The sequence below is a fragment of the Falco cherrug genome, chromosome 4 (assembly GCF_023634085.1).
Source record: "Falco cherrug isolate bFalChe1 chromosome 4, bFalChe1.pri, whole genome shotgun sequence".
Taxonomy (NCBI): Eukaryota; Metazoa; Chordata; class Aves; order Falconiformes; family Falconidae; genus Falco; species Falco cherrug.
Window position 1 is genome coordinate 24,225,675 of NC_073700.1, and position 14,031 is coordinate 24,239,705.

Genomic DNA, 14,031 nt, shown 5'->3' on the forward strand with positions numbered 1-14,031 from the left:
GCTCTGCTCACACCACAGGCCATCACTGCTGCACCACGGTTGCTGCAGGATGCCACGGCCCCTGTGGCCATCCTGGTCCCAGTCTCAGCACAGATCTGTGTGAGGAGCCAGTGTACGCTCCCCACACTGGACAAGCCCCACTGACACTCAGTGGGTAACGAGGCCAAATCATCTCACAGGCTTTGATACCAGCCGCGCTCATCAGTGTGCCACAACTAACAGGGGCTCATCCAGGCTCTGTTTGATCGGGGCCTTCTCGGGAGTGAGCTGTCCCACGCCCCCGCCAGCCCCACTCTGCCGGAGTGGCAGCTGCCAGCAGAGCTGCTATCCAGATGTTAGAAATTAGTACTGCTCCCTCTGCTCAAAAATGTCAATAAATTCTACCAGTCTCCCAAAGTGGGAGATTGCCATCGACAGCCTGCCACCTCCTCCACTTGCTGCAACGTGTTAGAGCCAACTTGAAAAGAAAATATGGACTTGCAGTCACTTCTTTAACAACCCAACAAGAAAACAAAACAATAAAGAAATAGAAAAGCAAAGTGGATCCCTCCTGCAGCTGCAGGGGTTGGCTCACCCCGCCTGCTGCGCCATGCCCATGCCGGCTATGTTGCTGGGGGGACGGTGGCACTGCAGCACCCCAGCACTCAGGACCTCAATTCAAACCCTGACACAGCCACCCATCATCAATGACAAGGCATCGGCCAGGTGGCTCTGACCACCTACTTCCCCCTGTGAAAAGTGGGCAGTAACGCTCCCCCAGCACGGACTGGTGCACTGTGCTGAGGCTGCGCAACGACAAACGGATCTGGGAGCGCACAGGGCTGCAGCCACACCACAGGCACAGCCCTGTCGCTCCTTGCACAAGGTGCACAGCATGGGCAGTCACGCCTCCGGGCATCAGCTGCATGCCCCGGGGCACGGAGCAGTTTCTTCCTCCCGGTCAAGAACGCTGACCCCTGTCCTTCACCTCCTTGGTGCAAACAAGCAGTCAGGTGCCTGCGCGTGCCATCCCTGTCACTGAGGAGCTGCCAGCCACGACCGGCGACCCGTCGCACGTGCCACGCATGAGCCTGAGCCGGGAGGCACAGCCACGCTGCTGTAGGTAGTGCATGGTGGCACTCAGGTGGTTATAATTGATTGTTTCCAACAGCTGCTCGTTCTAGCTTGCCTAGGTGTTTGCATTCAATTACCATAGCCAGGGGCTCAGACCTATTATGTTTCCAACAACTTGCTGGAAGAGGTCATCAGGCCAGAATATCACAACAGTGCCATTGCCTGCGAGTTCGAATAGGCACCTGTTGGGATTTACAAGGTGTAGCGATGTGTTTTTACAGCATTCCCAGGCACCCATCCACATCTCTAGGTGCCTTATTCACGCCTCCAGGTGCCCGCAGCCCCACCAATCTTCTCTCTCAATCACTATAAAGTAGACTTTGAAAAATCAGAAAAGAGATGGCAAATTCCTTCATCTCCACCCACGGAGGACCCAGAGCCAAGCTAGGACCAGTCAGAGCTCCTAGCGAGCAGGCTCATGATCACACGTGGGAACCAAACACTTGCCCTGGAGAACACCTGGGGCTACACAGACAGGGTTGAGAACCCGTGAATGAAGAGACTGCTGTCGAGGTATGATCACCACCTCCATACGGTCATGTGAGCACCTCTCCGGAGTGCTCCAGTGTCCTCCCAGCTGTGATGTACCTTCCACACGCAACACTGGACTTGGCCAAAATGGTCCCTTCCCTGTTCCTCACCTAAACCACTATTTAGTTACAGGAAATGTAATGAGCTCAATGGATCAGTTAGTCTGAGTGCCAAGCTCCCAAGAAGGACAAGGTCTGCGCAGCTGGCTGTGGTTCCAGCTCTCCAGAAACCCGTGGAACAGCTCTGATCCCCCTCTGCCAAGGGACCTGGCATCAGCCAGCACCATGGTCCCAAGGCTCCATCTGCCACAGCCAGGAGCTGCTTTCTGTTCTCTCACCTAAAGCAGCGCAACTCCTGGCTTCCAGGCAAAGAAAATTCTGCCACCCCAACCGAATTTCCCTTTGCAATTTGGGATCTGTTTGAGCTTCACATGCAAAGCAGGGGTGAGCCCCAGGGCTCCCGGGTGGTGTGTTCCCACCACCCACCTTTGTCTTGGGGGCACAGACCCGCTCCCTGGGAGACTCCCCTGTGCCAGGGCTGCGCCAGGCCCCGGCAGCAGGAAAGCCCCCGGGCACAGGCAGCCCACAAAGCTGAGCCTGCCTTCCCAAGAAGGAAAAGATTCACATGGCTCCGGCTCTGCCTGTGAGTGCTTGGACTGCGAGCAGAAGGTCATACTTCCACAGAAATTCCCAAGGAAACATACCCAACAGTTGCCCACAGCTGGCTAATACCAGGTGAGAGACAGAGCCGGTACACAGTACTCGGGTCTGTGTCTGAAGTCTTGCAAAGCCCGGCAAAGCTCAGGCTGTGGCATGAACCTCTCATCTCGGGCATCTCAGGTCCTGCCAGCCCTTCCATGGGCAGACCGGCCCCTCACCACCCAGCCCTCGGACAGCGTGTTGGAGGGACACCAACTTCCCACTGCTTGTAAAACGACATCCAGAAGCAAAACAAATTACAGTGATATAACAGCACAGTGCAGCTTGGCAGTAACAGGGTATTTGCATTTTCAGGTGCGTGCTAGCAACTCCAAACACAACGCGTTCCGTGAAAAGCAGAAATTAAGCCTGATACAAGAACTCCTGCCTCGTTTTTAATGTAGAAATTAAGTGTAAATTCCCAGTTTCTTTTCTGTGGGTAATCCTCCGGATTTATTTGAGTAGATGTAAGGTTAGAGCACATTTATTTTCATGTTTGGAATTTCTAAATTAGTATAAACCAGCACTTCAAAGTAACTCAGCTCCTATAAAACCCAATCCCATGGAGATGCCACAGTCTATTTGGACAGTAAGTAGATGCTTTGTCATATTCCCACGTGTATATGAGGTTTTTTTTTCTTTGGGAACATTTTCTAACTGGTTTCAAACCACATTTCCATGCCCAGGCATACATATATACTGAGACTGTTTATACAGTCTAGCCAAGGAGTTCGTTTTATTTAACAACCCGCTATAGTAAAGCTCACTGGTGGGTGTCTCATCATTACACCACAAAACACTGTGCTCAATGAGCATGCAGGATCTGACACAAAGCCACAAGAGCCAGAAACTTGAGAATTAATGCTGAAACGCATCATTATCCCATGCCGTCGTGCCTATGTTTTCCAGCACAGAAAACAAACCGGATTTTCAGCCTTTTTTGAGTTGCAGACCCCGAAACATTTCCCAGGAGAGACACAGATCCCTGGCTAGCAAATCTAAGCCTAACAAATACAAGCCTGCTTTCCCCCATTACCTCTCTGGGAGTTTTTAGGAGAGCATGGGGCTCGGCGCAGAAACCACAGAAGACAAGGAGTCCAGCACAGCTGGGAGCGTGGGATGGGGTTACCAGCTCAGCTTTTCCTCAAGTGTGCTTGTTTGTCACGCAGTGCATTTTACTTTGTGTTAAACTCAGACCCCCAAGTCAGCCGCCACTTGGACACCCAGAGCGGGAAGGTTTGCAGAGATGCCTGGAAACCCACTCGCTTGCCCTTCTGCTGTGGCCACGTCCAGGAGAGCAGGGCTCGGACTGCCTGGCAGCCGTCCTCATTTCCCTGGCCAAAAAGACAGTTGCCAGCTGGAGGAGCACGAAGGTACCCGACCGTGTCTCCCTGCCTCAAACACCAGACTGAGAGACAGGGCAGTGGAGAGGGGATGCCATGGAGGCTTCACTCTGCTGAGACGTAGCGATGAGACAGCATATGGCCACCCGTGCCACAGGAATGGACGTACTTCTATTTTCAGTGGTGTTGAGGCGGGAGGTGCTGGGACACCCCACACAGCTCCTCTCGGGCCAGTGGGAAGCCAGGGTCAGGGTCTAACTAGCTCTGCTTTCGCAAGGGCTCTGGCATGCCACATCTGCGCCATGCTCCAGCCACACAGCCAGTGTGACCTTCAAGCCTACTGGGCAGCAATCCTGCTCGGGCAGAACAGTGCAAACATGAACTAAACCTACTCAGTGGCCTCAGGATTTGATAAGCTCTGTCAGTGCATCAAGCTGCAAATGATGTTAAAGACAGTCTGCTACAGACAGCTCATACTCCTCTTCTCTCCTGGGGTCTCAGGTCCAAATTCCACCCAGGCTTCGAGTGGGCAAAATGCAGCAGCGACTCTATGCGAGTATTTCATTTTAACTGCATGCATTACAAAGATAGCCCAGTATTTGACACAAAATTCATTATAAAAAGCTATTTCTGTTGAGGGAAAGCAATCCTAGAGCTCACCCACTCACTCTGAGTACAAGAACCAAATCAAACTAAATCCTTCCCTAATACATCCTCCTTCCCCTAAGCTGCCGCTGCAAATTCACCTCCTTGGTAAATGACTTTACAGGAGGACTCACCGAGAACAACCAACCAGCCTCCACCCTTGACCCACACTATCCTCGTCTGCACATTTTCTCCACGTCTCACAAAGTCGTTAAGCATGTGTTTAATTGCAAGTTAGCTCCTCCATCAAAGCAGCAGGCCCGCTCCCGGGCCAAGCTGGTGACTCCCCATGCCCAGCCTGGGAGATGCAGGCTAAGGGGTCAGCGGGGCTCCCCTGCCAGCCACCAGAGACATGCAATCCCCAGGTCCACCCATCCCCTCTCCGCAGCCCCCCACGTGGCCAGTCCCAGGCAGTCAGTGAGAGCTGAACAAGGAGCTCCCACCATGCCAGCCACAATTGCTGGAGAGCGCTCCCCTGCACAGGAACGAAGCCCCTCTGTGCAGTGCCAGCCTCCCATCAGACCTCTCCTCACGATGCTGAGGGGTAACGAGCCTGGCCCCTCATCGGTGAGCGCTGCTGCAGCAGTGCAGTGGGGACAGCCAAGGGATGGCCGATGTGCAGAGGGCCCGCTCCAAAACCCCATCACTGGCAGCAGAGTGTTGCAGCTCCCCGGCTGAGTCACAGCCGAGTGCTGAAGAGGAGCATTCAATTAGACAGAAGAGCACACAAGGGTGCAATGATTTTCCTTTCACACCGCATTACACCTAACAGCCCATGCTCCATATTTGTAACAAGCCACTACCTCAGCCGAACGCGCGCTCAGAATGAATCAGGCCATCATTAGGTTTTCATTTTTTCTTCCAGAAGGAGCTTAAAACCCAACCACCTAGTCCACATGAAGAACTAATGAACCACACTTTTGATAATACCGAAGCACCTATCAGGCAAAAGAAAACCTGGAAACCCACTAACGTGGAGACTAACTAAGGTGGAGACGTGGAGCTCATAATGGGAAAGCAGCTAGATGCTGATCTGCTTTGCCAAACCAGCTGCTGCTTTAATACATTTTCCTGCTGCGTTCCCAGGGCTGGGACAAAATTATTAGAGTATTTCATTGTCTTGAAGGTGGAAATTGATGTTCGGTTTTTGCAGCACAAAGAAACACAGTATTACAACTCTTCTCTTGACACTGCCACTCTGGGACTTGAAAACAGCTTGTTAACTTGTTGGCAATTCTAATGATTAAGTAAAAGGCAAAAAATCATGAAAGGCTCTCCTTCTGACTGGTAGGAAGGCTTCCCAGCAGGCTTGGTCAGCGGTTTTAGAGGAATACGATTCAAGTAAATGGAAAGTGTAGAAATATTAGGCATGAACGAATATTAATGGTATGCTTCATTTATATCCTGCTGTACTTAACATCAAAGGATCTCAAAGCAGCTTTACAAATGCAATCTCATGCTATGTGTGAGTTAGGTTTCTGAATAATAGTAATAACTACAGGATCATGCGGCAAATCAGGAAACTGAGGCACTTAGGTTAAATGACTGGTTCAAGGTCAGCGACACAGCACTGTCAGTAGGGACTAAAACCCGATTTTCCCTATCCACACTATATAACCGCCAGCCATACCGCTGTCTCCACGTAAACAAATGTTTTCGCAGCCTGATCTCACCACAATGGTAAACATGGAGGGTTTCTGCTAACTTCTATGGAATCAGCGAGGCTCAGCGATTTCTGTCTTCCTCCTCTCAACCTCACACCCTCAATGCCTAACCCCTTCAAGAACACCGCCATCCTTCACAGGCTGCCTTTGTGGCATCAACTGACAACGTGCTCCTAGCCGCCTGCCTCACCGAATGCTCGGAAAGAAGTACCGCTACCAGGAGCACACTTTACAGCAGACAGCATCAGGGGCCAGACCCAAAGACGGAGTGAAATCTCATTCCTGCGCTGGGTGTCTTGGAATCACCAGGGAATTTGCTGTCCAAATACCTCACTGGATACTGTCCTTGATATTTTCAACATTATTAGAGGAGTGTTAGGCCATTATTACTTTCTTTACTGAGCAAAAGTCAGAAAAAACATTATCTTCCCAAGAGTCCTGGAGCACTGAGGAAGCTCAAGGGAAGCGGGTGTCTTTCTGCCTTCCAGTGACAGCTAGGCTGGCAAACTCTCTGAGCACCCTCCACAAGTCTCAGCCTCAATGCATCCTCCTGACCCACCTGGCAGAGACAGTTCAATCCTGCTAGGGGCTGAGGGGCTGATTCGCCGCTATGCTGAGCTTCAGCCACAGCCAACAAGCACTGTGGGTGCCTTCTCATCCTGTAAATAGGATTCCTGACTCCCAGTGACTCCCCTGAGAGCTGTGACCTTGCCAAGGCTTCATGACTGTGCTCCCAGCGTTTAAGACACCCAGTCTTTGTGGAATTAACTCAAAAGCCAGGACAACTACCACATTTCCCGGCTGTCAAGCAGCCTGTACTTTGCCACCAGGGAAAAACTATTCAACTTTGCTAAAGTAGGTCTATGAACCAGTGCATTAAGACTACATATTTTAACACAGCATGGAGATGCCACACTAAACACTCCGGTTACCATGGGAAACCTTTCTCTCCTTGCCACTGGCATTGCACAGGGAAGCCCAAGCCCAAACGCTCTATCTTACCTTGGAAATCACACAGATGTTTTTACGATCTTTGATGGAGCTGAGTTATGCATCCTTCCCAGAGGAAGGGAAAAATGCAGTCTTAAAGCAGTCCTTCTTTCTTTCTGCCTTTCCCAAGCATCACATATCTTCGGTGAGAGGGAAAACAGGCGTCTTTATCTGGCGTCAATATTTACAGCCGCTTGGTAGCAAACCGCGACCATGGCAAACTCCCCTGAAGGCGAGGAGACAAGGCAGCCTGTGCGCGGCCCCTGGCAGGGCCGGCCGGCCGCAGGACGGGACACGGGAAGGGTCGGGACGGCGCTGCGCCCTCCCCCCCCTCCCCCGCCGTGCGGGGCACCCACGGGGGAGCGAGGAGCTGCGCGCCCGCGAGCCGCCGGGAGAGGGGCGTGGGAAGAGCGGCGGACCCCGACAGACGGGGGGTCCCGTCCCGTCCCCCCCGACAAACACACTGCCCAGTGCGAGCCCCGCCGCAGGCTTTGGCTGCGGGGGGAAGCAGCCGGGACCCAACCGGCGCGGGACGCGGGGGAGAGAGCAGCGCACCCGCCCGCCCGCAGCGCCTGCGGCCACGGGACGCCCGAGCGAGGCGACGCGGCAGCAGCGGCGGGACGGGACGGGGCTGCCTCCCGCCGGCCACCGGCTCCCCGCGCCCGTCCTGCGCCGGGACGCCCCGTCCCCGCTCCCCGCCGCCAGGGCGCCGGCAGGTGCCCGCCGCCCGCCCGTACCTGTATGTTCCGCTTCTCGCAGGCCGGGCCGGTGCCCTGCACCACGCTGTCCAGCACGGTGACCATGCCGGCGGCCGGGCTGACGAAGCAGGAGTTGCGGGCGGCCCGGATCGTCTCCTCGATCTCGGCGAAGCGGAAGACGCAGAGCGCGGACTGCGGCCGCCCCCCGCCGCCGCCGGCCCCGGCCCGCTCGAAGACGCCGAAGAGCAGCTCCTCGGGGGGCGGCGAGGCCGGGCCGGGGACCGCGGGGCTGCGCCAGGCCGCCCGCGCCGGGAAGACGGAGACGAGGCGGGTGAAGGCGTCGGCGGCGCCGCCGCAGCGCAGCCCCAGCTGGATGTAGGACTCTGTCAGCTTCTTGGTCTCGCCGCTGCCGTTGAGGGTGGCCTCGGCCGCCTCGCCCAGGCAGATGCGGGCCAGCAGGCTGTGCGAGGGGCTCTCCTTGTCGCCCGCGTTGGCCTCGCTGTTGAGCGCCAGGTAAGCGTAGGGGCGGCGGGCGGGCGGCGCGGCCCCGCGCTGCAGGAAGGCGCGGACGAAGTTGAGCTTGTGCCGCGCCTTGGCGCCCTGCTTGATCTTGAAGATGTTGTCGTCGGAGGGATTGATGTCGAAGGTAAAGAGCTTGGCCAGGTCGCCGCGGGCGTTGAGGGCACGGATGGCGATCTCGGGCGTGTTCTCGAAGCGGTGGTCCTCCAGGCTGCGGTTGCGGGGGAAGAAGGGGCTGCCGAAGCCGGTGTAGGTGGCGGCCACCAGCAGCCGCGCGCCGCCGCCGCCGCGGCGCAGCACCAGCCCCACGGTGGAGGCGTTGGGGTGGTTGGCCGCCACGTTCAGCATGCTGGGGAAGACGGTGACCGGGTCGCTGCCGCCCGGCGGGAAGCGCACGGCCACGGCCGAGATGTTGGCCATGCTGCGCAGCTGGCAGAGGCCCTGGTAGATGGAGCCGCAGACGACGAGGACGCCCTGCTCGGGGTCGGGCTGCAGGATCTTGTTGTAGTTGTTGGTGAGCACCTTGGGGTGCTCGCAGGAGGCCTGCGGCAGCTGCGGCGCGTGGCACAGCGGGCTGTCTAGCACCGGCCCCACCGCCGCCTCCGCCTCCAGCGCCAGCTCACCCCCCGACAGCTGGAAGAGCCGGTTGACGGCCGCCAGGTAGACGCGGGACCCGGGGCCGTCCAGGGCGAAGTTGTTGGTGGGGGTGGGCGAGAGGAACTTGCGCTGCACCTCTAGGCCGGCGGCGCGGCCGGGCAGCAGCAGCAGCAGCAGCAGCGACGGCAGCAGCGGCAGCAGCAGCAGCGCGGGGGGCCGCAGCTCAGCGCCCGCCGCCGCCGCCGGAGCCATCCCGCCGCCCGCGCCGCCGCGCCGCAGAGTGCATGAGCCCGCCGAGCGGCGGGAGGGGCCGGGCCGCAGGGCCGCTTCCTGCGGAGGCAGCGCACCCGCCGCCGAGCGACGCCCGCGGGAAGTGGCGGCCGCGGCGGGTGCGCGGCGGGGGGCGGCGGGGCGCGCTCACGGCCGCGCCTCCCTCCCTCCGCCCGCCCCCGCCCCGCCCCGCTGGCAGTGCTCCCAGGTCCCGGTGCGGGCCCGTCATGTGAGCGGGATGAAGTTACCGACGTTCCCCGCGCCGCCGGCCGGCCGCGCACCGGGCGGTCCCGGGCAGGGCGGCGGCCCCCCGGCCTCGGGAGCGGCGGCTCCGGGCGCTCAGCCTTTCCCTACGCTGTCTCCGCGTTTTCGAGCGGAGCGGGCCGGGGTGGGGGAAGGCGGGGGAAGAATCGCTTTTCCCTGCTGCGGAACAGCGCGGCGAGCCGGAGCGGGCCGCCCCCGCCCCCCCGTGAGCCGGCCCCGGGGCAGGGACGCGGGGAAGCGGCGGTCGGGCTGGCCGGCGCCGCGGCAGGCGGCGCGTGGAGCAGTCAAATAGGCTAAGCACGTAATTGGGGGGGCTCCACCGGGGGGTCCCCCCACCTCCCCCGCAGCACGGACACCGCGCCGGGGGCTGCCGGGCCCGCCCCGCCCCATCCGAGCGGCCGCGCTCGCTGCGGGCTGCGCGCCTCAGGGGAGCGCGGGGGGGCGGCGGTGTCGGCGCAGCCCTGGGACCCTGCTGCCGCCCGCCCGGCGGGACAGCTCCCCGGGGAACGGGGCGGGGGCGAGGCGCGGGCTCCGCCCCCGGGGAAGCTCGGCTTGCCGAGAGCGGAGTTCCGAGTGGACCGTGCATCTCCTCTGCCCTCCAACGGGCTTTTTTTTAACTGTGGAGGAGAAAAAGCCACAGAGGAAGAAGTGATGATATTCCCAATATCCTGATGAGATTCCCGAATTCCACCCGCTGGAATCCACAGCGGGGGGAATGGCCCCGAAGCAGCACTGCCTCTGACCCACCCACCCTTACCGGCGTGGGAACACGCTACCTGCGTGGGCGGAGGGGTGGGCTCACGCCCACAGCAGCGCTTCCCGCGTCTCCGGCACGTGAAACCCCGCCCGCCCGCCGCGCAGGGGAACGGCCCCGCCACCGAGCACCGCTGCCGCGCGAGCCCCGTCCCAGGACGGGACACTGCCCGGGGCCGCGCGCTCCGCACCAGGTGCTTTGCCTGCCCGCGTAGCTCGTGTCCCTGCGGTCTGAGTTGGAGAGCCCTGAGCGGTTGCCCAGGCCAGCACGCTCACCTCCTGCTGCACTGTCGTGACAGAAGGCACAGCCATAGCCTCAGAAGGGACCCAACTCCCTGGGTAGCCCACCCAGGCCCCCATGCAAGAGGGGGGCACGAGTGGGCTCCAGCACACGGCAGATACCCTGGTCGCGGCACTCAGCACTGCATGGGTGCTCCAAGCCGAAGCAGTGGCAGAGCTGACAGCCACGTGGAGCGGCTATAGGGTGGGGGCTCAGCACCCTTATCTCAAGCCTGAGTTTCCACTAAGAGCAGAGACCTAGCTGGAGCACCTGCACGGTGGAGGAAAGCAAAGGGGAAGCTTGTTGGCTTGGTTTCACCATGCAGCTGCAGCAGTACCTCAGTATAACAGCACAGGTCCCCTTGTAAGGATTGAGCGTCGAGGCACCTTGCCATGCACAAATAGCCAGCAGCATTTAAAGCAAGGGTGTGGAAATCAAGGCTGATATTTGGTCACTACCACCTGGAAATGCACCGCAGGCAAGCCCTGGGAAGCTGTCCTTGCTCTCCCTGTCCCCAAGCTGTGCTTTCCTACCCTGCCCATTCCTGTAGCATGTATCTTCATTTATACAAAATGTGTTAGCGAGGCTGATGAGGATTCTGTACGACTTCTGTTCTGAAAAGAAAAATCCTCTGTAGTTGTCTAATCTCATTTCTACACCTGCCAATTTCCCTCTCCCCCTCCCTGTCCTCCTCACCCTCTTCAGAGCACTAATTAATACACAACTGCCTTGGCCACGCCATGTCAACCGAAAATGTGTGTTGCATTAAATGCTATGCTTTCGTGCTATCTAACTCATTGTCTCTGCTAATCATAGCCTTCATTAATAGAGTTATTAGCTGTTTTTAAATGTGGTACTCCCAGTTGTTGGTTGGTAGATGTTTGGGTTTTTTTTAACTACAAGTTAGCAGTTTTTAAATGTGATCATTTCTTTAATTGCATAGAAATAAAACCCTGTGATCCCAAACCCTTAATCTGCCTATTTTAGGATTTCTTATGGCTGCTTACCCTGACAGTAGAGCATCTTCCATGTGAAATCAGCCTTTTAAGGCATATCAAATTAGGTTCCAGATTACAGTCAGTTAAAAAAAAAAATTAGGCCAAAGAACATTGAAAAATGTGTGACTTACCCAGAGGTATCCAGTACTGGTTTTGTCAGAAAAAAATCCCCTAGGAGCTCTGACTCCCATTTCCTATGGCAAGCAGTTACCTACACTGATTCTATTACACCCAAAATATTTGTGGTGTTGAAGGATTATTTGACAAAGATTTTATTGTCGTTGTTAGGAAACAATCCTCTGGTAAGATGCTTTGAGGGGAATATTTTCCAGAAACTATTTCCCACCCCTATTATCTGGGCTGTTAGAAGCTCCAGTGAGTATTTCAGGGTAATGCTCCTAATGGAGTAGTAGAGGTTTTTCAATCTCTCATACACAGATCTCGCCATTATTTTTTGTTCAGGAAGAAAAAAAAAGGTCAACATTAAACCACATGCCTCCTGCCATAGACCATCACGCCCCTGCCAAAATCCCTTCCCATTTGACTCCTGCGCAGGTTTAAAGATAACAGCCTTTCAGACATCTCTGTGGGGGAGAGGGGCTGTGTGCACAAGAACTCAAAAACACTTTAATTATTAATAAATATATTTACACGAGAACAGTTTCCCTTTAGGGGAAACATGAGTTACTCATGCAATTACTCAGGTTGTATTGACTCAACACTGTCAAAACCCAGGATCTAATCACTTTAATACAGGGAGTATAAACATCTATTTATTTAGCGGGTTTATCCACAAGGTACCCATGAAGCGCTCTGTGGATTTGGGAAGAAAGTTCACCCTTGCACACCAGAGATGGCCGGGTTCGGCTCGGCAGCTCCCAGCTGACACCGGCGGCCTGCGGCAGGGTGTGCGGGACCCCGGGGGCCGTGTGTCCGCAGGGGCCTGGCTCAGGGAGAAGCGCAACGGGCTCTGTGTCTTTGCTCGGGACGCTGGGTGCAGCGGGGAGGCCTGACTGGGGCGGCCATCCCTCATCTGCCCTGCATGGCCCCCTGCAGAGACGAGCCCTGGGGAGCTCGCTGCCGCAGCGGGCCGCCTGGCACCCTGGCAGAAGAAAGCCGAGGCATGGCCTCAGCCACCCTGGAGCTGCTGCGGGGAGAGCCCAGCTGCCGTTGCACAGCAGGCCAGGCAGTGCATCTGCTCTGACCCAGGCAGCCAGTCCTCTCTTATTTTTTTCTCATCTCCTTCACTCTTTGCCGCTAAGTGTGCTATTTGGGTCATTTTTCTATGTGATTGCAGGGCAGGTTGGCAGGAGACCACAAGGTGCATTCACAAACACTTAGCTGACACGTGTTTTGAATCCTTCTGGCCACTCGCTTTCCCTCTTGGAAACCCATGCTGATGGAAAATGGACATTGAATAGCTGCACTGGATCGGAGCAGGGGTGCAGCTCCTGCCTTTTCCCCATCCTGAGAAAGGCTGCTAGCAGTTTTCCAAGAGAAGAGGGTCAGAGGCAGGTGAGAGCGGAGCAGTCATGCTCGCCCAGCCCAGAGCCGGCCGGGACAGGGCTCTCCCTGGAGCGGTGCTTCCAGCGGAGAGGAGCCATGCACCGGGGAAACGCAAGGGGAGCTGAGGAGGAGCTGAGAAGCACTTGGACACAGAGAAATCATCGCCTGAACAAGAGCTGTTCCCTGATCACCACACTCATCTGATGCTCCACAGTCCTGCCTGCCACCCTGCCTTTGTCCAGTCAGTCGTCAGTGTCTGGTGTCATCAGGCTGGATGCATCAGCAAAGTGCTTAGCAGCTAAGACACTTCAGGGCACTCAGAAATAACAGAGAGCTTGGAAATAGACTGCTTAGCTATCCTCGGTATAATTTTGGATAAGCGTGGACCGAGTCCCTGTTTTATTGTTATTAATCTGTATTGCAGGCACTGCTCATGGGGAAGGAGGCCAGATTGTCATTACTGTTATTATTAATGATTTAGCACACTGGAGGGAGTCTGCTAGGTGCTTAGCAGAAAGATTAAGACAAGATCACTTCCCAAACGTCCTTTAATCTAAACACATGCTCTGGTGTGGTCTCAGGCTTCTCCGCAAATAGCTACAGCCATGCTCCACTGCCACCCTGCTGCCGGCATCCAGACCCAGTCTAAGCAAGGGGGAGAGGGATTTATGGGGATCTGAGGCACTTTCTGAGTAAAATCATGCTTTTTTTCCCCCCAAGCCTCTTTGTTTTCAGCAATGAACCTTTCCCCGTGTAATAGAGAGCACTGCTTCCTTCACAGTATGTGAAGCAGTCATAACCTTGTCTGCAGCATGCAGCCGGCTGACGTGTTCACCGTGAGGGATTTGCCTCCAGAGAGGAGCTGTGCAGACAGAGGTTGTGAGCATGAAAAGGTCTCCTTCTAGGTTAATGACAGATACGGTGCTGGTGAAAGTTCACACACGCAATAATGGCAAGATTTTCCAGAGCAGGAGGTTTATCACAAGGCAATAAAAAACCATGAGTCTTTTGTAGCCTGAGCTGGGGTTTGACCCAGGTGCTGTGGGTGGAAAGGAGTGCTTTCACCATTTGGGTCCTCAGCCAGGATGCAAAAGCAGCCTGTTCCCTGGTTTCCCACATGTCTCCTTGGTGACCTGTTGCTTTTGCTTTCCTTAGAGGCTTA

At 56.4% G+C, this 14,031-nt stretch overlaps 1 protein-coding gene across 1 annotated transcript in view; it reads right to left on the reverse strand.

Annotated features, from left to right (window-relative positions):
- PLXND1 (plexin D1) overlaps positions 1–9,194 on the reverse strand; it is an 83,826-nt gene extending 74,632 nt beyond the window's left edge. The window contains exon 1 of the mRNA XM_055707346.1: positions 7,722–9,194. Coding sequence (XP_055563321.1) covers positions 7,722–9,050 — 1,329 coding nt within the window. The 5' untranslated portion in view covers positions 9,051–9,194. The remainder of the gene's footprint in view (positions 1–7,721) is intronic.
- Positions 9,195–14,031: the final 4,837 nt, after the last annotated feature.